The sequence below is a fragment of the Macaca mulatta genome, chromosome 12 (genome assembly GCF_049350105.2).
Source record: "Macaca mulatta isolate MMU2019108-1 chromosome 12, T2T-MMU8v2.0, whole genome shotgun sequence".
Lineage (NCBI taxonomy): Eukaryota > Metazoa > Chordata > Mammalia > Primates > Cercopithecidae > Macaca > Macaca mulatta.
This window is the reverse complement of record NC_133417.1, coordinates 24,827,969-24,853,528: the sequence shown is the minus strand read 5'-3', so window position 1 is coordinate 24,853,528 and position 25,560 is coordinate 24,827,969. Positions and strand designations below refer to the sequence as shown.

Here is a 25,560-nt window from a genome sequence, read left to right as displayed (position 1 = left end):
CATCCTACATGTTCCTCAAATCACAGAGTATTTCACATTGTCACAAGCTTGCTTGATGTGAGCTGGATCCATACCTTTTAAGTGCATTGCATGTATAGGGTATTTGGGACCATGAGACTTACAATGAGTAGAAATAATTATTCCCACTTACACTAAGTGCCCTTGCTGTTCTTCCATCAGGGCATCCTCACAGGGACACCATCTGCCCAGTGGAGAGTGGGGCACACAGCATCTCCATTCTCTCCCATTCAGAGTGGGTGCAAGTCCTGGGCTTCCTGAAGAGTGGCAAGGGAACATTGATTTGTCTCCCAACAGGCGTGCCCTGGGACACTAATGCAACAGATGGCTCTGTAGCACCCTGCAGCCTGAGGTCTCCACACGTCACAAACTGAATATATTCCCCCTCTGCAAGCTGCTTTCTCTTTGGGGAATGCTTTTTGTTTAAACATGCAAACCTTGCAGGTCTTTTCTGAATTTTACAAATGCCAACATCCTGTTGACTTCATTGGGAACACTATTTTCATGCGCTTAAGTTGCAGAGGTGTCAGTGGTATTCTGAAGAATATTTAAGAATATATAAAACATATAAAATGTTGTTTTTTGTGATCTTTAGTTCCGATAGTCTGGGGCTATGTTGAAGGGCTTTAGAAACCTGGAACTAATTCTCTATTTGGATATGAAATTGAGTAAGAAGAGTAGCTCTGTTTCATTCTTCCTGGAGAGAAAAGTTATCTTTGCATTTAACTGTAAGAGAAGTAAGTGCTGTGGTCTCTTGTTTCATCGTGTGTATATTCTTTATATTCTTTTTTTATACCTGTTCCGTAAATAAGAATCCATAGCTCTTGATAAAATAGCCCTGTGCATTTGTTTGGCAATCATAAAGTCAATACCCACTTCATAATGAGCTACTGGCCTTGCCACAAACACAAAACAAAACAGTGATGCTTTGCAGAAGCACAGTTGTCTGTTTCCAGCCGACGAACCGAGGTCTTTAAAGAGGAGGAAGGGTGTATGTGTATGTGAGTGTATTTAATTTGTCTTGGGTAGCATGCAAATCCAGCATTCTTTATTTTCTACACAAAGCTGTTTGTAAGAACTTTGAATTTGCATGAAAAAGATGCTAGTCCCAGTTGGTTTCACACATATCTTGGGACCATGGGGGTTTGAAGATATGGCATGCCAGGAACTGCTAAACTCAAGGACAAATGAGATTCTGTGAAAAAGACAGGACCATTTATTTTTGATATTTTGATTGAGTTGATAATTTGATTCCAGAAATAACATCTAGAAATCCTGAGTATTTTATCATAGAGGTTTTTACCATGTCAAGAACTTCACCACTTCCTTAGTTTTAAAAAAGAAAGACCCTTTCATACAAAAATAACATTTTTCATGCAAAAATAAAATACAAATTCTACTTAAAAAAATCCAGCTGGTGTAAAATATACACGCAAGGACTTGAAATATTTGGAATATACAAGTTACTGAACCTAAAGAAAGAATCCCTTATTTGTTGTATTTTAGCACTGGAAACCCACTTTTCAAAGGGGATATAATCCAGAAGCCTAATACATAAAATAGCTCGGAGTTGTAGTACTCTTGCTGTCGTGGGACTGAGCTGCCACTGGCTTTGCCCACTGACTCCATGGGAGGACCCTGAACTGTCCCTCGGACCCCTGAGGGATCTCTGTTGGATAATCTAATAGGTTGCGTTTCCTGCATAAATGTTTTAAAACAGTTATGGAGCATGGTCCCCAAAAGACATTGTGTTTGCTGTTCTTGCAAATTCTGCTCTTTAATCACCTAGCTGCCCTGAGTCAGGGTAACTTCCAGTTGTCTACACCTAAGCAGTTTCCCCATTTGTCGATACAGAAGGCTAGGAGCCAGGCTGGGGTTGGGGATTGCCTCCCCCGTGGCCTACACTACTCTGAAATCGTCCATGTTTGCATCACCTGTTTCCACATGGCTGTTTGAATTTGGGCATTTCTCCATTCATGTGATGGTAGGTCAGATATAAAATGGTGTTTCGAGTTTTTATGTATTTTACTCTCTGTTTCACCAAATCAAGTGGTACAATGCTGCCCCTTTAGAGATAGCCCCTTCATGTTGATTCATTCGTTTTCTTCCTTCTTTATTGAATGCCACAGAATATTATGTGTGGACAGTCTACAAAATTTCATGACTTATTAATATAGTATTTTCCTTTTTAAAAACTATGTAATGACTAAAACCATTAAGGTTTTCTTTCAAATTGAATTAATAAGATTTGAGAAGCACATTACAGTGTGACAGTCCTAATAGTTTATACAGGCCATCTCTTTTTAGCATAAAGTAGTGATGTTCCTAACATTTACACTGTATTAGGATTCTTTTATCATTTAGTAGGATGATGGGGATAAGATAGACTTTTGATCTGTTCCTGGAAATGTCTCTTTTATGTTACACTGCTCTTGTGAGAAATTAACATACCATTAGCATATATATTAAATCTTTCTCTGAAGCTTCAATAATTAGGAATGAGGATTCAAGGCAATTTTCTAGAACATTCTTACTGTCCTAGTTCTGTATCTGTCTTTCAGTTGAAGTGCTCAAAGTTTGGTCCTGGGACCCTGGATATCTCCAAGACCCTTTCAAGGGATCTGCAAGGTCAAAACTATTTTTGCCGTAACGCTAAGATGATATTTGCCTTTTTCACTCAGCTTTCATGAGTGGAGTGTTCTAGAAGTCACATGACACGTTCTGTCATAACAGATTAAATGCTGACGCAGATGTGAGAATACACCTGTCTTCTATTAAGACAGACATTAAAGATAGTTGCAAAATTCTAAAGCAGTATCATTCTCCTCACAAAATTTATTTTTTCCCTTTATTTGCAAAATGTATTTTTGTTTTGAAATTACTGTTTAGGATGACTTTTAATAAAAATGTTTTACTTATGTTGGCATGGGTTTATTGGCTTTTTGGTGATTTAACAAATATTTTAATAAATTACGTTTTTATTTATATGTCATAAATATTAATAGATAATAACCCATAACAATAGAATCTCTTTGGGATCCTCAATTTCTCTGCATACAAAAGGGTCAAATATTTGAGAACTCAGTACTCAAATATTTGGGAACTACTGTTCTATAGTTCCCTCACTCAGTGCTCTTACTTCAGAATTCACTCTGGTGAAGCTTACTCAGATATTTACCTGGTGGTCTATGGAAGTTGTACTTTTCATAATTTTTGGATGTACGTAAAAAAGCTTTTGCAGTCAACTAGAACCAGAGGATACCCTGTGGGAATCAGGGTGTATCTGTGCAGTGTACCTGCATTATGTACTATGTCAATGCAAAATGGTAATATTATTTAAAATTCTGTTATACTAGGCAAGCTGGTATTAGATTCTGTAACTGATTCCTCATTCAGCAAGTCACAAATATTTATTTTGTTCCTACTAAGTGGCCTTAGTAGTTGTTAAAGAAATGAACTAAATCTCCACTCAGGCAAACAGCTGTTACAGTAAGATATTAACTACACCACAACTGACCACCTGCAAAAATGAATGGATCATCATTTTTGGTTGCTACTTTTGTGGTCAAGGAGGAATTTATGGTCTTATTTAGCGGAAAAATATATTGAATAAACAATCGAGTAAAATATGAGACAATGTGTTTAATATACTTTAGATGAGAAGTTAAATGTCTCCATGTTTCAGTATACAGAGAAAAGAGTGTGGCAAGTGAATTCAGGTATTGGTGTAGGAAGTTAATTATCATTAACATCAAAGTAGCTTCTGGTATTCTGGCAGTGTTCCTGTTTTTTTGCTTAGGTGGGACTAATAGGGACTTGTTCACTTTGTGATTATTCAGCGACCTGTGCTCTTATGATTTCTTAATTTCTTTATACTTCATTAAAAAAGTAAAGAGAAACTTTTAATTTTTTTTTTTTTTTTTTTTTTAGACGGAGTCTCGCTCTGTCGCCCAGGCTGGAGTGCAGTGGCGCGATCTCGGCTCACTGCAAGCTCCGCCTCCCGGGTTCACGCCATTCTCCTGCCTCAGCCTCCGGAGTAGGTGGGACTACAGGCGCCCACCGCCACGCCCGGCTAATTTTTTTTGTATTTTTAGTAGAGACGGGGTTTCACCGTGTTGGCCAGGATGGTCTCGATCTCCTGACCTCGTGATCCACCCGCCTTGGCCTCCCAAAGTGCTGGTATTACAGGCGTGAGCCACCGCGCCCGGCCGAAACTTTTAAATTTAAAATATCTCTGTAACCTGTTAAACTGTTTGTAGCATGTACTTAAACACGTTTGTCCAAAGACTCGTTGCTTATAGTGACTTCTTGTTTTGCCTTAATTTACCAAAGCTTCTCAGTAGGTGCCTCTCACATCCAAGGCAATGAGTCATTTGATGCTGAATCTTCGGTTGGTAAATAATATATCCTTCATCTTTCTAGTAATGTATTATTTTAATGTTTTAATAAAAACATGAGTCATTTGGTTTTAAAAAATACACATTTTGAGAAGTTTTTAAATCAAAGTAATACATGCACATACTTTGGAAATCAAATGTAATGATAACATCTATAAGATGTGCACATCGCCTTCCCTACTCTACATCTTACTCCTCTGACACAGTCACTCCCCTTTCTTCTAGATCTGCCTTCTAAGTTTTGCATCCTTGTATCTAAATAATATGCTTGAACTTCTGTTTCTAGATCACTTTTAAACATTATGTATTATCTTTCTATTATGGAAGATGAGATTTTAGTGTTTCTGTACCACCTGTTTCTCTATGCTTCCCTTTCTCTAATTTTTTTAATTAAATAGTAAATTAATTTAGTTAATAATTACAATGATAAAGTAAATGTCATTCACAGCTGAGTCTAGTGGAAGCTTAGAATTGCATTTCTAGAATAACTTCGTTTTTTCTAGCATGAATAATTGCCACTTCCTACCATTGCCCTAGATTTTCATGTTCCAATTTCTTATTCTTAAGCTTTAAAATAAAACTCTACAACTCTTCTTAATACTTACAAACACATAGGTAATTTACTTTGATTCAACTTTGTTTTATTCTTGGAGTCATCCTCCTGAGGCTCTCCATCCTCTTGCTGCAATCCAGACTGGTTATTCTCTGGATTCCTACGTAGCTGTTGTCCAGGAGTTTACCAAGAAAAGAAAAAAAAAAGAAAAGAAAAAAATTCCAATTCTTTATTGGATTTCTTGTTTCTCATTACCGAGTCTTGCCTTTTATTTGGTAGAGTTATATATCTCAGTGAAAAAGAATTTATTATTTGATACAGATTTGGACAGTGTAATAATATTAAGTCTTTCAATCCATGAATGTAGTATATATTTCTTTCTTTCTTTCTTTCTTTTTCTTTATTTTTTTGAGACAGAGTCTCACTCTGTCGCCCACGCTGGAGTGCAGTGGTGCGATCTCCACTCAGTGCAAGCTCCGCCTCCCGGGTTCACACCATTCTCCTCAGCCTCCCTAGTAGCTGGGACTGCAGGCGCCCACCACCACACCCAGATAATGTTTTTGTATTTTTAATAGAGACGGGGTTTCCCTATGTTAGGCAGAATGGTCTTGATCTCCTGACCTCATAATCTACCCACCTCGGCCTCCCAAAGTGCTGGGATTACAGGCGTGAACCACCGTGCCCGGCCAAATGTGGTATTTCTATTAATCTCCTTTAATCTTTCTTAGCAGTGTTTTGTAGTTTTTAGTATGGCAGTCTTGCAAACCTTGTGCTAAATGTCTTTCCTAAATGTTTTATTTTTTGACATTATTATAAATAGATGCTTTAAAATTTTATTTTCCAATTGTTTGTTGCTAGTATATGAAATATAATTAATTTTTGCTCATCAGCTTTTATCTCTGACTTTGCTAAATTCACTCATAAGTTGTGTAGTAAATTTCATTGGATTTTCTGCTTAGAAAATAATGTCATCTGTAAATAGACAGTTTTACCTTTTCCTTTTTGATATCCATGTATTTTATTTCTTTTTCTTCTCAAACTGTATATGAGATTTGCTTCTATTTGCACTTTATATAAATAGGAAATAAAGCATATACGTTTTGTATTTGCTTCTGTTACTCAACCACATATTTGCGATATTCTGTACATTGTCATGATTAAGTGTAGATTATTCCTTTTCAGTGTTGTATAGTATTCCAGCATGTAACTATGCTAAAGTTGACATATCTGTTCTATTGTTAATGGGTGTGTGCATTTTCAGCTTATAAGGTTACTAAAGTGCTACTATGAACATTCTGGTACATGTCTTTTGGTGAACATATACTTATATTTCTGTTCACTTTAGACCTCAGACTGGAATTGCTGGTTCACAGAGTATGGAATATGTGAGTCTCCTGTTTTCTTTGACTTTATAAGTATTTGCCAGTGTTACCTCTATACTATATTTTTAACAGTTTCTGAGGAGAGAAGAGATAAATTCATGTGTTTAATTTTCATATTAAAACAGAAGTCACTCATATCCTTCTTTTTCAATTATTTGTTCCATGAATTCATTCTTTTCATTGAACTTCTTTGATCTGTTCATCAGGACTTGAGTCAGAGAACACACGTGGGCTTTCCGCCTTGATCACTTGGCACATGGCTTCCATCGCTTAGTGGCTCCTTCCTATCTGCTCTGTTGCCCCTTCTTACAGCTGTACTCACAGGTCCTGCCACAGGCTCCCAAAACTTGTATACCTGGAATGTCTCTTAGTTTAGTCTCCCTTCTTCTAGTCTGTGCCTTTAGGTGTTTATTCAGAGAGAACTTTTTCTATTAAAAGACTGCCCAGCTGTAGCCAGACAAAAGCACATGTCTTCTTGGTAGTTGTAGGCACTTCAAAGATCCAGGCCCTTAGGAGAGAAGAAGTTTTCACTTCTATTTTCCCCAGTGGAAAAATTTCTGGGGATTGAACTGCATCCTCTATGTTTGCATATAGTCGATCCTGTGCAAAGGGAAGACTAAGGGGTGAAATATCACTCAAATAGTTACTCATCTTGATAGTAGTATAGTAGTAGAAGAATATCAGGGGAAATCCTTACTAAAGCTAACATTTTAGGGACCAGAAGAGTTCACTTACCCCTATGACATCTATCAACTATTTTAAAGAACAATTGAAAAGCCGTCCAAAATGCAGGCATCTATCACTTTACAAAAGTATTCTTAAAATTTTGGTGAATATTGGATATATTTTAAGTGAAACCAGAATTATAAGGGATCTAAAAATGAATCCCATTGTTAAATAAGGGGTACTAAAATAAATAATCTGATTTTTAAATCTACATTTTTATATTGCCTACACACTGAAAAAGTGATAAGCAGACTGTTTATTTAGACTTTGAAGTAAGGAAATCTAAAATTTGATTCCAAAAAACTATTATACACCAGCTGAGGACTCAGTGTATTAGCCTTTTTGGACCTCAGTTTCTTCATCTATAAAATGGGCATAGTGAAATCACCCATGGGATTGTTGTCAGGCTCAAATGAGAACAGATGCAATGCCCAGCATGGTGCCTGTTATGTAGCAAGCATGCAAATGATTTTCTATTGTTATTTTTAAAATAGTAAGGAATTATGTTTTGTTTGCTTCTTAATATTATTGGTGTGGAAAGCAACAAAAGAAATAAAAATAATTAAAATTATATAAGCAAAGTTGATGGAGAAAAGACAACTAAAATATTATAGCCACGAAAAATATATTTATGAGTGATGTATGTTGATGAACTAAAACAAGGCATCTACTCAGCATTTAACATTTATTTGGCTATTGTAAAATCTATGACAAAAAAGTCTTCCATGACACTCAATGAAAACAATGCATTCATGACCAGTTTAAATATTTATAGAAAGTATTGTGGAGGAAGTGAGCTAAACCAAGGAAGGAGTTCCTCTAGAGACCTTCAAAGAATGTTTCACGGCCATGCCAGTGTCGCCTCTACCTTGAGAACGGTCAAACTAATCATGTGCTTTTGTTTCTCCAGGGAGAAGTTGGCAGTGGCCCGACTACAGCGAGAAGTTGCCCAGAGAACAAGTGAGGGGGCCATGGTAAGTCCTGACTGCCGTCTCCTCATTCCACAACATCCAGAGGTCTCTGGCTTGAAAGCTACTTTGCCTCATTAAGGATATCTAAGGAAAATATTTGCTTGCAGCAAACTTAATGATATTTTGGCCAAATGATGTATTTATAATACAATTTGTACAGCTCTGCCATTTGCCATCAGAGTGAGAGATATTAATTGAAAAAAAAAATGAGGCTTCAAATAAGATGTTCACATGTCCAAGGATTATAAGGCTTTGTTTTCTGAAGGTCAGACTTCCAGCAGTGAGCACAATGTCCACAAATGAGTAGCAGTTCCACATAATTCAGACCTCTCAGTTCTTTGGATTTACAAAACAAACAACAGCCATCTTGGTGTTCTGAAAAAAGAACACCAAGATGTTTGCTAATATAATTGTCTTTATTATTTTCCTTCTCTTCACTATTTGCAATATATTTTTCCTTGTCCTTTTCAGCTTGTGCCATTTGGAAAACTGATGTTTCCTTGTGTTTTGAATTGTACTAAAAATCAATACGGTTATTTTGGTCCATAGCAACTTCATTTTACAGACTGTGTTTGCCGAAGTATCTTCCTCTGTGCTACTTATAACATCAGAGATGACTGTCTGGGGACCTAGGGAATGCATGTGTGGAGTAACTGCTGTTGCTACTTCTGAAACGAAAATACAACACCAGATTTATTTCTTCCCCCACTTATGGCAAAACAATGGAATGCATGCAAGTTTTTAATAAAAGAATTGGATAAGTAGCACATTTTTATACCCTGAAGGCTGCTTCCATTTGATTTCATGAGAGTTAATTGACAGGGCATCCACTGAAAAGGGTAAGACATTTGTAAAATGTGCTGGCCTTATACTTCTGTCAACAGGGAAATCAAAGGGCTAGAGTAAGAGGTCAAACGTTGAGTGGGCTCTGGAAGGCACAGTGGCCCATGAACATGCTAAAATACTTAGCAAGGTGATCACAGTGTTTATTTTGCTAGGGATCTTAATGCAGAAAGAATTTTGAATGTTCAAATGATATGAAGAAACATTCACGCTGGGTGTGGTGGCTCATGCCTGTAATCTCAGCACTTTGGGAGGCCGAGGTGGGCAGATCACCTGAGGTCAGGAGTTCGAGACCAGCCTGGCCAACATCGTGATACACTGTCTCTACTAAAAATACAAAAATTAACTGGGCGTGGTGGTGGGCACCTATAATCCCAGCTACTCAGGAAGCTGAGTCATGAGAATTGTTTGAACCTGGGAGGTGGAGGTTGCAACAAGTGAGATTGTGCCATTGCACTCCAAAGACCCTGTCTCCAAAAATAAATAAATAAATAAATAAGAAAACATTCACCTGCATCTTTGAGTAATGAAATGGAAACAAGATGGAGAAAATAAAGGCCTAGTTGGATGGTGGCCTGAGCGTTTCCAATCTGAACTTCTCACTGCATTTCAAAATGTTGATGTGCTAGGTCATTCTGTAATGTTTCAGTCTTTTGTTTAGGACTAGCTCCTGCTCACCACTTTGTCAGTGATGTTCTAGTTGAATATGAGGAAGTAATTTAACTTTCGTAGGTCAGTTTCCTCATCTTTAAAATGGGGAGGTGGGAATTTTGTGATTCCTTTAACTTAGTGGATCATGATTTTGAGCATTTGCCCGTGTGAAGTTTTCATGATATGAATCTGTTTCTGGTAATAACTAAATGTTATTTAAGCTGATAGGAAGAACAGGCCTTGAAAGAATGAACTTTCATTCTTTTTCATTCTTTCTCACTCTGACATTGAATGTACTTGAGTTAAAATGATCTCAGACACCTGTCTAGTCTTTTACAAAGACAAAACCCCCTTTTTAAAACATTATAGAAGTTCAGTACAGAAAAAACACAGAAAACATGGGCACAAGGACGACCCCAGTTGCTCAAAAAATGACTTTGGAAAAGTTATGAATGTTTCATTATTCTAATTTTAATTATGGTAATGAAAAATCACATATTTGTTTTGATTGCTTTGGCAATGTTTATAAAAAACCATTTATTATGTGCCCAGCACTATTCTAGGCACTGGAGAAACAGTGAACACAGGCAAAATCTGATAGCTTACAATCTAGTGGTTGGTGAGAGAGATAATGTTAGGACATAGAAGTAGCTATGAGAAAATAAAAGAGCAGGGTAGGGGAGATTGGTAGGGGTAGGGGAGATTGGTATTTGTAGGGGTTCACCATTTAAAATAGAACATGCACAGTATTGGGAGGCCATTGGGGGAGGATCATTTGAGCTCAGGAGTTCAAGCCCAGCCTGGGCAACATAGTAAAACCCTGCTCTACAGAAATATAAAAAAGTAGCCATGTGTGGTGGTGCATGCCTGTGATCCCATCTGCTTGGGAGGCTGATGCAAGAGGATCATTTGAACCCAGGAGACAGAGGTTGCAGTGAGCCATGATCATACTACTGTATTCTAGCCTGGGCGACAGAGCAAAACCCTGTCTCTAAATAAATAAATAAATAAATTAGAACATGCATAGTAGAAAATCACTGAAAAGTTAATATCTGAGCAAAACCTGAAGGAGGTGAAGGAGTTTCTACCATGAGAATGTCTGGGGGAGGGGCATTCTAGCAGGGATATCAGCAAATGCAAAGGCCTGGAGTGCCAGGGGAACTGCATGCTGGCAGGGCTGGCTGGAAAGCAGTGAGAGGAGAAGGTGAGGAGTAAAAGAGAAAGCAAAAAGTGATGGGGGTGGGGGGTAGGGAGAGTAGAGGGAATGGGTGCACCCTCAAGGTCTCAGTGGATCCCTGACTGATGCTTTGAGAGATGGGAACCATTGGAAGGCTTCTAACAAGGCCTAAGTATTAAGTGATTGAACTTAATACTATTCATATTCTTACCATCTCCCTTCCCATTCCATGATTTGTCACATTTCAATTCCTTGGAGACACCATAAGCCCTGACTTTCATTAATTTCTTTATTTTAGTTTTTCTCCCTCTTTCTCGGTGACTTTTTCTCCCTGTTCCTTTTACATAGTCAAACTCCTCTGAGTTTTCTATTTAATTATATGCTTCAGCTTTTCCGCTCCTAGAATTCATTTATTTCTGAAGTCCTGATTCTTTCAGTATCTGACAGCTCCTAAAAAATCAGGCTATTCTATTAATCCTTTAAATTTAATTATTGCTGTTACAAGGTTTGTTTCACAGAACTTTTGTTACGTCTATAGCAGAAATGGAAAACAGTTCATCACAGTAGATCACCAAATGTATTTAGAGACTACTGTTTATAGTTTTTTAATATTTTTATTTACATGAAAGGAAAAATGGTATAGAAGAAATTATATAAGCAATCTTTACAGAAAAGCTATGTAATTAAATTGAGGCTGATATTTATTTTTAAAGTCATCAACAAACCTGTTATAATCAAAATCTTCAATACAAACCATGCCCTCTTTAAAATTTGGTTTTATGCAATAAATCTCTACACTTACAAGTTTTAAGATAGTCCCAAGGCAGCATTTTGAGAGATTTATTTTACATTATATTATATTATTTATTTTTGAGATGGAGTTTTGCTCTTGTCGCCGAGGCTATATAGTGCAGTGGCATGGTCTTGGCTGACTGCAACCTCTGCCTCCTTGGTTGAAGCGATGCTCTTGCCTCAGCCTCCAAAGGAGCTGAGATTATAAGCACTCACCACCACGCCCAGCTAATTTTTGTATTTTTAGTAGAGATGGGGTTTCACCATGTTGGCCAGGCTGATCTCGAACTCCTGACCTCAGGTAATCCCGCCTTGACCTCCCAAAATGCTGGGATTACAGGTGTAAGCCACCACGCCTGGCTGAGATTTCTTTTATTTTTTTAATAAGCTTTTAATTTTGAAATAATCTTAGATTTACAGAAAAGTTACACACCTGCCTACCCTTTACCCAGTTTCCCCTAATGTTAAACATCTTACATAATTATGGTGTAATTGTCAAAACTAAGAGATTAGCATTGGTATACTACTATTAATTAAACTTGAGATTTTATTAGAGCAGTTTTTCTAGCAATGCTCCTTTTCTGATCTAGGATCCAGTACAGGGTACCACACTGCATTTTCTTCTAAAAAGAAGATGACTTTTTAGTCATCTAATTGAGTACATATGGAAAAGTAATGCGAGCTTGAAAGTGAGACCGGCCTGGATCCAAATTCCATCCCCACTAGTAGTTACCTAAGTACTGTTAATTTGGACATGTTACTTCACTGTGTTTGTTTGTTTGTTTGTTTGTTTAATCAATTTTGCTTTTTTATTCTGTTAACTCAGATCTTTATTTTTGGAAACTTTCTTCAGCATACTAGATGTTTTATATTTGTTGTCTTTGTTCTTAGTTTCCTCTTCCAGGAAATAAATACACCACTGTTTTTCATACTTACTGTTCAGTATTTTTTACAAACTCTCTGAGATTATGTTTCTGTTCATTCTGGGAGGTTGTTTCAGCTTGTGCTGAAATATCACTGGCTCAGTTTACTGAGAGGCCTCTTCCGTCCTTAACACTTCAGTGTTGTCTTAAATATTGGTATGTATAAAAATGGTCCATCCTACCCCAAGAGTATGAAGGTGTTCATTCTCATTATCTCCTAGAACTTTTATAGTTTTTTTAAAATGTAAATTTTTGCAAATTTCAGTTGGAATTAATTTGGCATGAAGTAGAGATCAGAGAGAAATGTTTCCCCAAATTAATAGCTGATTTTTCAACATCATTTAATGAACAGTACAGCTTTTTTTTACTACCCTTACCATATTACAAATGCTCATATCAACCTGTGTCAATTACTTGACTGCTTATACGTTTCCTTTGAAAGTTCTGTTACACAAACTAGTCCTGAAAATAGAAAATGAGATCCTCAACTCACTTTTAAAAAATAAACACTTTTTATTACAGAAAAATTGCAAATATAGTCTAGAGTGTTTACGTGTATCTTGTACCCAATTTTTTCTATTATGAATACTTTACATTAGCATGGTACACTTGTCACAGCTGATGAACTAATATTGAGACACTATTAATGAAATGTATGCTTTATCCAGATTTCTGTGGTTTTAACTAATGTCCTTTTTCTGCTCCAGGATCCAATCCAAGAAACACATTACATTTACTTATCATACTCCTAAAGCTTCTCTTGGTTTTGACAGTTTCTCAAGCTTTCCTTGTTTTTGATAACTTGGTAGATTTAAGAAGTACTGGTTAGGTTTTTGTGGCATTTGTCTCATTGGGATTTGTCTGATGTTTTTCTAACAATTAGATTTCGGTGTATTTTTGGGAAGTAAACTGTGAGTTAAATAGCCATTTTTTATCACACCATATCAAAAGTATGTATTATCAACATGACTTTTCTCTGATTTTTTGTTTTGAGATAGGGTCTCGCTCTGTTGCCCAGGCTGGAGTGCGTTGGTGCAATGTCAGCTCTCTGCAACCTCTCCTCCTGGGCTCAAGAGTTTCTACTACCTCAGCCTCCTGGGTAACTGGGACTACAGGTGCATGCCACCATGCCCGGATAAGTTTTGTAATTTTTGTACAGACAGGATCTCGCCACATTATCCAGGCTGGTCTCGAACGCCTGGGCTCAAGTGATCCACCTGCCTTGGCCTCTTAAAGAGTGGGATTACAGGCGTGAGCCACTGCGCCTGGCCCAGCTTGTCACTGTTGAGATGAATCTTGATCATTTGGCTGAAGTATTGTTTGTCAGATTTCTCCACTGTAAAGTTACTCTTTGCCTCCCCACCACCCTTTCTCTCCTATACTCTTTGGGAGGAAGTCACTAGGTGTAGCACATACTTTTGGACTTGGGAAATATGCTCCACCTCCTTGAGGGTGGAATATCTACAGAAATTATTTTGAATTCTTCTGCATGGGACATTTGTCTCTTCTTTCTTATTGTTTACTCAATCATTTATTTATATGACTGCATTGATATTTATTTTATACTTTGCATTGTAAAGCAGTACTACTTTATTTTTGGCTCTAATTATCCTAGCTTTGGTTTCTCTGAAATGCTCAACTTGTTTTTTTCTGTTGTTGTTGTCGTTGTTGTTTTAACTTTTATTTTTTTTCTTAGCACTTTTTCTTTCTTTCTGGCACTGTAAGATGCTCCAGGCTTATTTTGGGTATTTCTTATGCCTGTCTTAGAATCAGCAATTTTTCCAAGGTCACCTGGTTCCTGTTAACGGACAGAGTTACTTGAAACCAAGATCTGGGTGCTGTGTACCAGCCCACATTCATAAGGCTTATTTAAAATGGTATTTATTCCAGGAATGCAATGACACACAGGGGCTTTCTAAGAATGGCTGCCTAACTTTGGAAAAATCATTAATATAATTGACAGTAGTAATAGAAGGTTAAAGGAGAAAACAAATCTCAATACACATAGTATAAAATATTTGATAAAATCTAATACCAGTTTATAATTTTAAAAAAGGAAATTTCCTTAAATTGATAAAGGATGTCTCCACTAAGAATCTTTAGTAAACATTGTACTTAATGATGAAACGTTAGAAAGTTCCTTTTAAAAACCATAACCAGACTAGAATGATTTCTGTCACTGCCTCATTTTATTGTTGTACTTCTGGTCCTAGCTACTGAAGTAAGAAAATTAGTAGAAGAGCTGGGCAAAAAGCATAGTTTAAATTATTTGCAAGTAATGATTTCTAAGTAGAAAATCTAAAGGAATCTTTAGTCAAAATTTAGAAGATTGCTGTGTATAAAATGAATTAATAGAATTCCTACATATCAGTCATCGGCCCTTAGAAAATATAGTTTTAAGCTATAATATTTAAAATAGTAAAAAAGGCATATAGGAATAAATCTAAAAAGAAATGTATGAGATATTGATGGAGAAAATTATTAATGGATATAAAAAGAGATATATGTATGGCATATTCATGGAAAGGAAGATGGAATACCATAAAGATATCACCTTACCCCCAAATGATTTATGCTTTCAGTATAATCTTAATGAGAATCCCAAGAAGGTTTTCACAGCATTTGGCAAGCTAATACAAATATTACTATGAAAATATACAAGTTTAAATACATACGACATGTTTTTAAAGAAAGATAGTGGGAGGATTTGGTGTCCCCTACACTTGAATATTTTTTTTGAAGATAAAGCAAATTAGTGTGATGTCAGGACAAAGATATTCAAATAAGCTAGAGAACAGAATGAAAAGCCTTGAAGTAGACCCACACATATATAGGAATATATAATGGAAGTAGAATTACAATTTAGTGAGAATAAAATGGACAATTTTAAAAGGCTGCTGTGACAATTTTTATCTATCTATCTATCCATCTATCTATCTATCTATCTATCTATCTATCTATCTATCTATCTATCTAATTTCAGAGTCTGGCTATGTCACCCAGACTGGAGTGCAGTGGCACAACCTGGCTCATTGCAACTTCTGCCTGCTGGGCTCAAGTGACTCATCTACCTCACCCTCCCAAGTAGCTGGTACTAAAGGCACACACCACCATGCCTGGCTATTTTTTTTTTTTTTTTTGTAGAGATAAGGTTTTACCATGTTGCCCAGGCTGGTCTAGAACTACTTGGCTCAAGGGTTCCACCTGCCTTGACTCAAGGGATCCACCTGCCTCAGCCTCTCAAAGTGGTAGAACTACAGGTGTGAGCCACCAGGCCTGGCTTGCTGTGACAATTTATATAGTAAATGATACCATTTCATTGCTACCAAATACCATGGGCAAAAGTACATTTTGGATAAATAAAAGACTTATAAAAGTAAAATGTGCAAAGCTAGCTGGTAGGAAAGTATCATGACCAATAAATTTTGAAATCTCTCTTTCAGAAAAATGCACATTGTAAATCAAAACATCACTGGGTTAGCACCCCATGCCCATTTATTTGGGAAACCTTTAGAAGTCTGAAAACATCAGTAGGCAAGTATATGTAGAAATGGAAATTCTAGTGGGAGTTTTAATTTCTGTTACCCAGTAAAGTTGAAGCCAAAACACAACCTGTGACCCAGCAATTCCACTTATATGTTTCTGTCCTAGAAAATCACTAACTGTATATATGCACAAAGTGGCTTATATAAATATTTACTCTTTAGCACTGTTTCTAAAAATGAAAGAGTCAAAACAATTTCAAGGCCCCTCACGAGGAAAAATGAATAAACTGATTTCTTCAAACAGTGAATAATATCCAGCAGTTAAAATGATCTGTGTGTGTGAACATGGCAGATGTCAAAAATAACATAAGAGAAAAATCTAACATGTATGGAAATAACACGTACCAAATTTGGATACCTCTGATGAGGGAGGAGTCTTCAATTATATCCATTTATTTAATGTTTTGATGAAGTAGATATCCTAAAAATGTTTGAAAACTGTGAAATCTGAATGGTGTTAACTGATGTCTCATTTTGTGAGTATTTAAAATATTTTATCAGTATCAATCTGATAGCGAATTTAAATAAAAATGCTGAAATTAAAAATAAAACCATAATACCATCAGAAAAGAAGACATGAGAAAGTAGAAAAAAATATTAGCTTTCCCAGGGGAAATTTTAGAGAATATGTTTTTTCATTTTTATGATCTGGGTATAGTGAAGGCATGTCTAAGCATGACACTAGGGTTATAAACTGTGAAGGTAAAAGATAGAGAATAGACATTGTAAAAAGCAATAACTTCTGTTGAGCAAAAGGTTACATGAAACTAAGTTAATAAATTAAACACCCTCTTTTTTATTCCAACAGATAAAACACTTGTAAAGAGATAAAATTTTAGGAATTTGCAGAAAAATCTTCAGAATAATGCTGTGGATTTTATAGCGGATTTAGTCCAACTTTAAGCTATCTTTCAAAAGTTGGAACAGTTTGAAACCTTTAGATTTTCCTAGGATTCTTTCAAGAAAAAATACTATTCCCAAAGATCGTATTCTTTCTGTATAGCGCTCTCCCCTCTAGATAAACCCTGCTGACTCCAGGACTGCCCACACTCAGATTTAGGTAAATTCCTCCCTTCTTTTATTCCAAGTCAGATACTGGAGGCAGAGATAGCATTCTGCCAGGAAACATGGAGATTTTATCCTGGTTTGTTCCGTTTTCAAACAAGGGAAGACTTTTAGAAGACAACTTTCTTAAGCACAGAATCTCCTAGTTCCTCTGGTGGCTGGGATGGCCTTCTATGTGTCTGTGTTGTTTTGGAAATGAGGCAGAGAAGTGTAGGACACCATGAAGCATGATACTTTCTTTCCATTGTACTTTAGGAAATTGTCGTAAAACTTACATGTGGTGAAATGCGTGTCTTCATTGTCTAATTTGATGAGTTTAGATCGACTTGTGAAACAACACCCTGATCCAGGTATAGAATATTTTTATCACCACAATAAATTCACTTTTAACTCTTGTCAGCCACACACCCACCCCTGCAGAAACAATCATTGATATACTTTATGTAATGTATGTATCGGTCTTGCCTGTTTTCAAACTTTATGTAAATGTTTACAGTGTGTACTCTTTTGTGTCTGGCTTCTTTGCTTCAACCTAATGTTTTTGAGGTTCATCTATATTTTGTGTGTCTTGGTACAGTAGTCAGTCCTCTTTTATCTAAGGCTTCAGTAGCTGCCATTTCTGTTATTTGTGGCTAGCTGTGGTCTGAAAATATTGAGTAGAACATCCCGGAAGTAAATCATAAGTTATAAATTGTGTGCCCTGCTGAGTAACATGATGAAATCAAATGGCGTCTTGTGCGGTCTGACGATGTGAGTCATTCTTATGTCCAGCAGATTCACGCTGTAGACGCCACTGCTTGTTAGTCACTTAGTAGCCAGCTTAGTTATCAGATCAACTATTGTGGTATCTCAGTGCTTGTTTCCAAGGAACACCTATTTTACTTTTACTCTAGGATATTGTTATAATGATTCTATTTTATTATTGTTGTTAATCTCTCACTGCGCACAATTTAGAAACTAAACTTTATCATAAGTACATGTGTATTATAAGAAAAAATAGTATATATAAATAGGGTTTGGTACTACACGTGGTTTCAGGGTCCTGGAACATATTACCTGTGGATAAGCCGGGACAACTGTATCTTGGGTTTTAAAAAATAGCCGGCCGGGCACGGTGGCTCACAGCAGTAATCCCAGCACTTTGGGAGGCCAAGGCGGGTGGATCACGAGGTCAGGAGATCGAGACCATCCTGGCTAACACGGTGAAACCCCGTCTCTACTAAAAATACAAAAAATTAGCCAGGCGTGGTGGTGGGCGCCTGTAGTCCCAGCTACTCAGGAGGCTGAGGCAGGAGAATGGCGTGAACCCAGGAGGTGGAGCTTGCAGTGAGCGGAGATAGCGCCACTGCACTCCAGCCTGGGCGACAGAGCTAGACTCCGTCTCAAACAACAACAACAACAACAAACAAATAAAAAATAGCCGAGTGGTATGTTCCTTTATGAATACACTACAGTTTGTTTATCCACATTACTTTTGACAGATATTTGGGCTGTTTGCAGTATGGCATATTATGAATAACTGCTATGAAATTCTTTTGCATTGTTTTTTTAAACATAGTCTATTATGAGAAATGATTTGCAAATATGTTCTCCCATTCTGTAGGTATTCTTTTAGCTTTCTTGATAGTGTCCTTTAAAACATGAATGTTTTGAATTTTGAAGAATTCCAGTTTGGTTTTTCTTTTGTTGCTTTTACTTCTAGTATCATATCTAAGAAGTCTTTAATCCGGAGTCATAAACGATTTTCCTGTAAGAGTTTTGTAGTTTTAGCCCTTCTTTACATTGAAGTCTGTGGTCTCTTTTGAATTATTTTTCTGTGTGTGGCTTGAGGAAGGGGTCCAACCTCATTCTTTTGCATGTGGCTATCTAATTGTCCTAGCACCATTTGTTGAAAAGAATATTTTTTCTTTATTGAATTGCTTTGGTGCTCTTTTTGAAAATCGATTGACGTGAACGTGAAGGTTGTTTCTGAACTTTGAATTCTATTACATTGATCTATTAGTCTATCTGTGTGCCAGTAACAAACCGTCTAAGTTACTTTAGTAATCAAGTAACACAAGTACTACTATGTAGTAAGTTTTAGAATTGAGGAAATTGAGAAGTGTGTGTTCTCTTTTTCCTTTCTTTAAAGATTTTTTGCTATTCTAAGCCCTTTGCATTTGCATTTCCATATCAGTTTTAGCGTCACTTGTTCATTTCTGCAAAAAAAAAAAAAAAAAAAAAAGAAAGAAAAAAGAAAAAGCCAACTGCGATTTGATAGAAAATGCATTGGATAGGTCAAATTAGTTCTACTGGGTCTTGGGTTTCATATGAATGAATTCTGGACTATATGCTTTTTTTGTGTCTTAATTCTTCCACACAGCATAACGTTGTTGAAATTCATTCATGTCATTACATAAATTAGTAAGTAGTTCCTTCCTTTAGTTGCTGATTAGCAGTTCATTGTATAAATATACACACTTTTATTATACATTTGGGTGGTTTCCAGTTTTGAGCTGGTATGAATTAAGTTACTATGAACATTCATGTGCAAGTCCTTATTATGGGCATTTATTTTTATTTCTCTTTGATAAATACCTAGGAGTGAAATTGCTAGTATTATGGTATATGTTTAACTTTAAAATAATGAACCATTCTGTTTCTCAAAGTAGCTGTTCCACTTTAGATTTCCACTAGAAATACATGAGAGATTTGGTTGATTGATATTCTTGTTAACATTTGAAATAGTCAGTTTTATTTTTAGCCAATGTAATTGATATGTATTTATATCTCATATGTTAATTTGAATTACCTTGATGATAAAAGATGTTGAGTACTTTTCATATACTTATTGTCCATTTATGTATTTGTTAAATTCTTTTGCCTATTTGAGGGAGGTGACTGGTTTTTAAAGATATCATTGAGTTGTATGAGTTCGTTACATATTTTGGATATGTCTCTTGTCAAAATATGTGTTGCAATTTTTCCCCCATTCTTTAGTTAGCATATTTATTTTAAATAATGGTGTCTTTAGATGAGCAGAAGCAGTCTAGTATTAAAACTCTATTTATTTTTCTAGTTTATACTTTCTGTATTCTAAGAACATTTGCCTACCCTATGTTTACAAAAAATATCGTTTTGTGTTTTCTTCTACAAGTTTTATAGTTTTAGATTTTATGTTTTAGGTCCATGATCTGTTGGGGCTTAATTTTTATCTCTGATGTATGTTTAGGGGTAAAGTTGTATTTTTTAAAATGTAGATATCCACATTTGTATCATTTTTTGAAATGAATTTACCTCCTTTATTGAATTTCTTGGTGCCTTTGTTGAAAACCCTTTGCCTCTATTTGTACAAGTCAATACCTGGACTCTAACTTCTCTGAGAATATTTCTATCTATTTGTTTGTGCTTTGCAAATACCACACTATTTGATTATGTTGATTGTGTAATAAGATTTTTAAAAAGAACTTTGTTCTTTTCCAAGATATTTTTGCTGTTCTAGGTCCCTTTAATTTCCATGTCAGTATTGGAATCAGCTTGTCAATTTCGTCATACTACCTCCAGTGACTTTTTAATAACAGCATTGAGTCTCTATATCGATGTGGGCAGAAGTGATATCCTAAAATATTGAATCTTTTAATCCACAAATATGATGTAAATTTCTTTTCATTTAGGGCTTTCTTAGTATCTCTCAGCAATATTTGATAGTTGTTGGCATAGAGCTCCTGAACCCTCAATATTTTTTACTTTTTGATGACAATGAAACGAAACTTGTTACAAGTTTTATTTTCTAAATGCTTGTTGGTAGTTTCTTCCTTTTAGAACTTCAAAAATGTTCCATTTCCTTCCGGTTTCCATGATTTCTAAAGAGAAACCTACAGTCATTAGAATTATTCTTCCCCAGTTTCTTTCTCTGGCAATTTTCAATATTATTCTTATTTTTTCTTTAGTTTCCTGCAGTGTGGTTATGATGTGTTTGGGCATAGATTTCTTTGAAATTATCCTGTTTGGGGTTCACTGAGTTTCTTGAATCAGCAAATTTGTCTTTCACCATTATTTCTTCAAATACATACATATTTGCACCACACTTTTTCTCCTGTCTTTCTGAGGCTGTTGATATAAATGCTTTAACTTTTATTATTGCCCTTCGTTTTTGTTCTCTTTTGAACATACTGGGTAATATCTATCGATATATTTCCACATTAATTGATTCTTGGTCATCTCCATTCTGGTATTGTCAATCCAGTGAATATTTTATTTTGCTTTCTCTAATTTTTCAGTTTCAACATTTTTCTTTGTATCCTCTGTTTCTTTGCTGAGACATTCTATCTTTCCACTTTTTCAAGAGTTTGCTCGTGGTTTTTTTTTTTTTTTTTTTGAGATGGAGTCTCACCCTGTCACCAGGCTGGAGTGCAGTGGCGCGATCTCAGCTCGCTGCACCCTCCGCTTCCTGGGTTCAAGCGATTTCCCTGCCTCAGCCTCACGAGTAGCTGGGACTATTAGGCACACACCACCATGCCCAGCTAGTTTTTTGTATTTTTAGTAGAGACGGGGTTTCACCATGTTGGCCAGGATGGTCTTGATCTTCTGACCTTGTGATCCATCCACCTTGGTCTCCCAAAGTGCTGGGATTACAGGCATGAGCCACCACGCCCAACCATTTGCTCTTCTTTTTGAAAGAAGGTTATATTTTGTTCTTTAAAGTCCTGTGTTGTTGTTGTTGTTTTTTTAAACCAACATCTGTGTCATCTTGGGGTTGTTACCTGTTGATCTTTTTTTCTCATGAGTTGAGATTTTCCCTTTCTTCATATATTGAGTGATTTTGGACTGTATCTTGGATATTTTGGATATTGTATTACAGCATTCTTGGTCTTGCTTTAATTCAAAAGGTAATGTTGATTTGTTTTGTTTTAGCTGGCAATTGGCCAGGTTAGGTAAGTTCTGACCTGCCTTCTGCGGGCTGTGGTTCTAATGTCACTTGACTTTCCACAGCATTCACAATACTTTTGGATTTGTTCCATGTGTGCACTACCCGAGGCCAGTGTGACCTTGTCTCTGCTCTTCTTTGTAGCTCAATCCTCCTGGTCTCTGTGTGGTATTTATGATCAGATCCACGCAGGTGTAGTTCAGAGGCAAGCATAGTACTTCATGCATGACTTTATGATATTGTTCCTTTGATGGTTTTCTGTCTTTGTGAACTCTCTGGCATTGTTAGCCTTATTGGAGCCTCCTTTCCTGATCCTTTATTTAGAATGCTAGAACATGAGTTTTTCTTCTCTTCTGCCCACTTCTCATGATTGCATCTATGTCTAGAACAAAACAATCAGAAGATAGAGAGGGGGAAAAAGGTAGCAGGAATTTGTCTCTTACTCTTCTGATTGAAGCTCCTCTGGGAAGGAAGAAGGTTCCCCTCCTTCAGAGCTATAGGTGATGACCCTGCCATCTGAGTGCCATCCTTCTGCTGCCACCATCAGTGCAAATTTGTCTGGGGCTAGGGAACAAGAGAAAGGAAACTAGAAAAAAACTAAACATTTTCTGTCCCTGCTTCTCTGATCCTTTGGGGCTCCCTTTCTGCTCCTTGGACTAGAAAGAGAGCTGCTTCTGGAGCTTATTCTGTCCACATCTGATGTGTACTTCTGAGTTTGGAGCTGTCTGTGAGTCTAGACCAAGTGATACCAGGAGGTGAAAAATCGTAGGCTAACTGCTGGTTCAGTGGAACTTCTAATTCTGGTTTCCTTCTCCACTGCTACTGTTTACTTTCCAGAGTCCTTAGATAGATGTTCCATGTCTGGGATTTATATTTGTGTTGTGTGGTAGAGACTGGCTGGAGTATGCTTGCTTCATCTTTCCTGGAAATGGAACCTTCAAGTCATTTTTAGGCTGGGATGAAGACCTTCCCTTCAGCAGAGTTTGGAATATAAGCGCTACAGAGGCTTTGGAGATTTCCTTTGCTTTATCCCAATGCCCAACGTTTGGAAATATGGGAGAACTCACACGTTCTATTACAACTACTACAAAGCCAGCTGATGGTGTTTTGAGTCACTTGAGAGTTTCCATTGCTTCTTAGTTCCACTCCCAGCCTTTCCACCTCAGTGCTCTTCTCTGCATTAGAGGCTGTAGCAGTATATTCAGTGAAGATGTCAAGTGCTTGTGTGCCTCAGTTCTCTTACTTTTGTCCCCAGCTTCAGGAAGCTCTATGCCTTGGCTCCTCAGGGTAATTCTCTCTTAGCTCTCCCTGACCCATCCCCAGCAGCCAGTATTTCCTGCCTAGTACTTATTGGAAGCCCAGAATGCCTCAGGGGGTTCCTGTTCCCTGCTCTTAGCTTTCAATGGTCCCTGCAGCTCATACACTTTAGAGGAAGTTCCTCTTTCTCTCACCCATCATTTCCAGTTGAAGATTCTGTGAAGGTCCATGTCAAAACATTGTCAGGTGGGTAGCTGGAACTGCCTAGGGATTGTAAACCAACATGAGCATACTGAACTTTTATGTTTTTGTAAAACGTTACCTGGTTTCTTCTAACTCTCATTTATGGCAGCCTTCTCTTCTATCCATCATTTTACCCAGAAAGAAGGAAGCCATGGGTCTCCTCTTCATTTCCTTGTGGGTGCCGGGTGGCCGGGGAATCAGTTCCTGAGTTTCAGTTCATGTATGTTTCTTAATGGCTTTACTTCTCTAATAGGGATTAAAATTTATAATCTTGACTCTATCAGTCTTATTTTCCTTGTTAGGGTGGAAGCCATGTTTTCCTGAGACATACTATATCACAAGCTAAGTTTTATTTTTTCCTGTCAATATGTTATACAGTTATTTCAGCACCATTTGTTGAACAGGCTTCTCTTTTGGTGTTGAATTGCCTTGGCATATTTGTCAAATATTTTTTTTCTGATTATTTCTAAAATTCAGTTTCAGAATTTCTGATTTTCATGATATTTCAAAGAGCGATAATAAGACCAGTTTTCAAGTGTAATTATCTCGATTTCTACACTAGTTAATTTCCATCCTTGTGTTTGCCATTCTTCCATGGCCCATACAGACAAGGAAAATAATCGCCTTCAGTATTTATGGAGAACTTTCATCCAAATACCTTTTGCCTAGCGATTGATAGTGGCTTGAAAGAAAGACAAAATGAATTAAGAGGAGAGCATGACAAAAGTGTGCTAGATTTTACACTTGTTCTGAAGAGCCTTCTGTTGTCAGGGAGCCTGTGCTGTAAATGATTCTGGTTTCATCTGTTTCCTGGATATCGTGGAAAAGCGCTTTCACTCAGTTCTTGGAAATCTGTGTCATCTAATAATCACATGTTCTAAAACTTTTAACTTCTGTCATTTCGATAGCCACACTTTTTAGAAGAACCTAATTTTTGAGCTCATAACCTGAGTGTTTGTGCCTGTCTGATCATTCATGTTGTCCTGGCATACAGCTCTAGCTACACTGAAGAGTTCGTGCACAAGTAAGTGAGGTGGCTTTTTACTATTAGTTACTGCTTCTGAGATGAACCTTTGGTGCATAGCACCTGCAGTATATGGTATGAAAAGCAGCGGTTGAAATAAACTAGAGAAACTCAGCATCTTATATGTCTGTGTTAGTGATTCAACCTACATGTAATTTTATTAGAAGCTCTGAGAAGTCTTGGGGAGTAGACAGCTAACTTTGGTTAACTACTGTTAACTTTAAACTCAATGGAGCTAGAATTTTTTTTCATATATACCTATGAACAATCAGTTATCTAGTACCTGTCTATACTTCCATGATCTCTTTTATCTAGCATAATAATTACCTCTTTATTATCTGGGCCTGTGGATGCAGGAATACGAATGCATTCTTCTTAAAATAATTCACTTCACATGACTGGCACCAATATTTAGTTATATAAAATTTAAATCTTAGTATTAGGTGTAAAAGTGAGCAAGACTGAAGCTGCAGAAAATGAAAGACTATAGGAAGAGGTGTATAGTTATGAGAAATAGGAAACATGGGGATAGATAGTAGGAACACTTAGAAATTCAGGAGAGAAGTTCACCTTGGAATAGTAGATATAAAAATCATAACATCAGTGTCCTTGGCATGAGAGTTGTGCTTGCCCGATGTGAGATCACAGAGGAGGATGTGCCTGTCCTATGTGTAATTAAACTAAGAAGCCAGGAAGCCAGGAAACTGACTTGTTGATTCCTGATGCTAAGTGTTGTTCATACCATATATGTGGAATAAGATGCATTTCAACAGCTTTGTGTGGAGGAAGATCTTTTTTTCAGCCATTGGGTAAAAATCATAGAATTACATCATATTTGCTAATCTGTGTTTTATTGCTTCATGATGTGTAAACTGAGGTACACCAGCCTAAATGAGTGATTAATTCAGGTGTAGGATAACCACTTTTAAACCCTTTTCAAAGAGAGCTAGTGCCACCTTCCTCTAGCTTTCAGTAGTTTTTTTTTTTTAAAGGAGACTTAGAATAATTTTCACTTTCTTACCTGAGTGCATACTAATGACAGCATCATATATATGGGTGTATATGTATATGCATGTTTATGCGTGTG

General features: G+C 36.7%; 1 protein-coding gene across 4 annotated transcripts in view; it reads left to right on the top strand.

Annotated features, from left to right (window-relative positions):
• NCKAP5 (NCK associated protein 5) overlaps positions 1-25,560 on the top strand; it is a 983,044-nt gene that overhangs the window by 427,764 nt on the left and 529,720 nt on the right. For all 4 annotated transcript variants that reach the window (XM_077956875.1, XM_028830652.2, XM_077956874.1 and 1 more), the window contains one exon: positions 7,987-8,050. In XM_077956875.1, the coding sequence (XP_077813001.1) occupies positions 7,987-8,050 (64 nt within the window). The remainder of the gene's footprint in view (positions 1-7,986; positions 8,051-25,560) is intronic.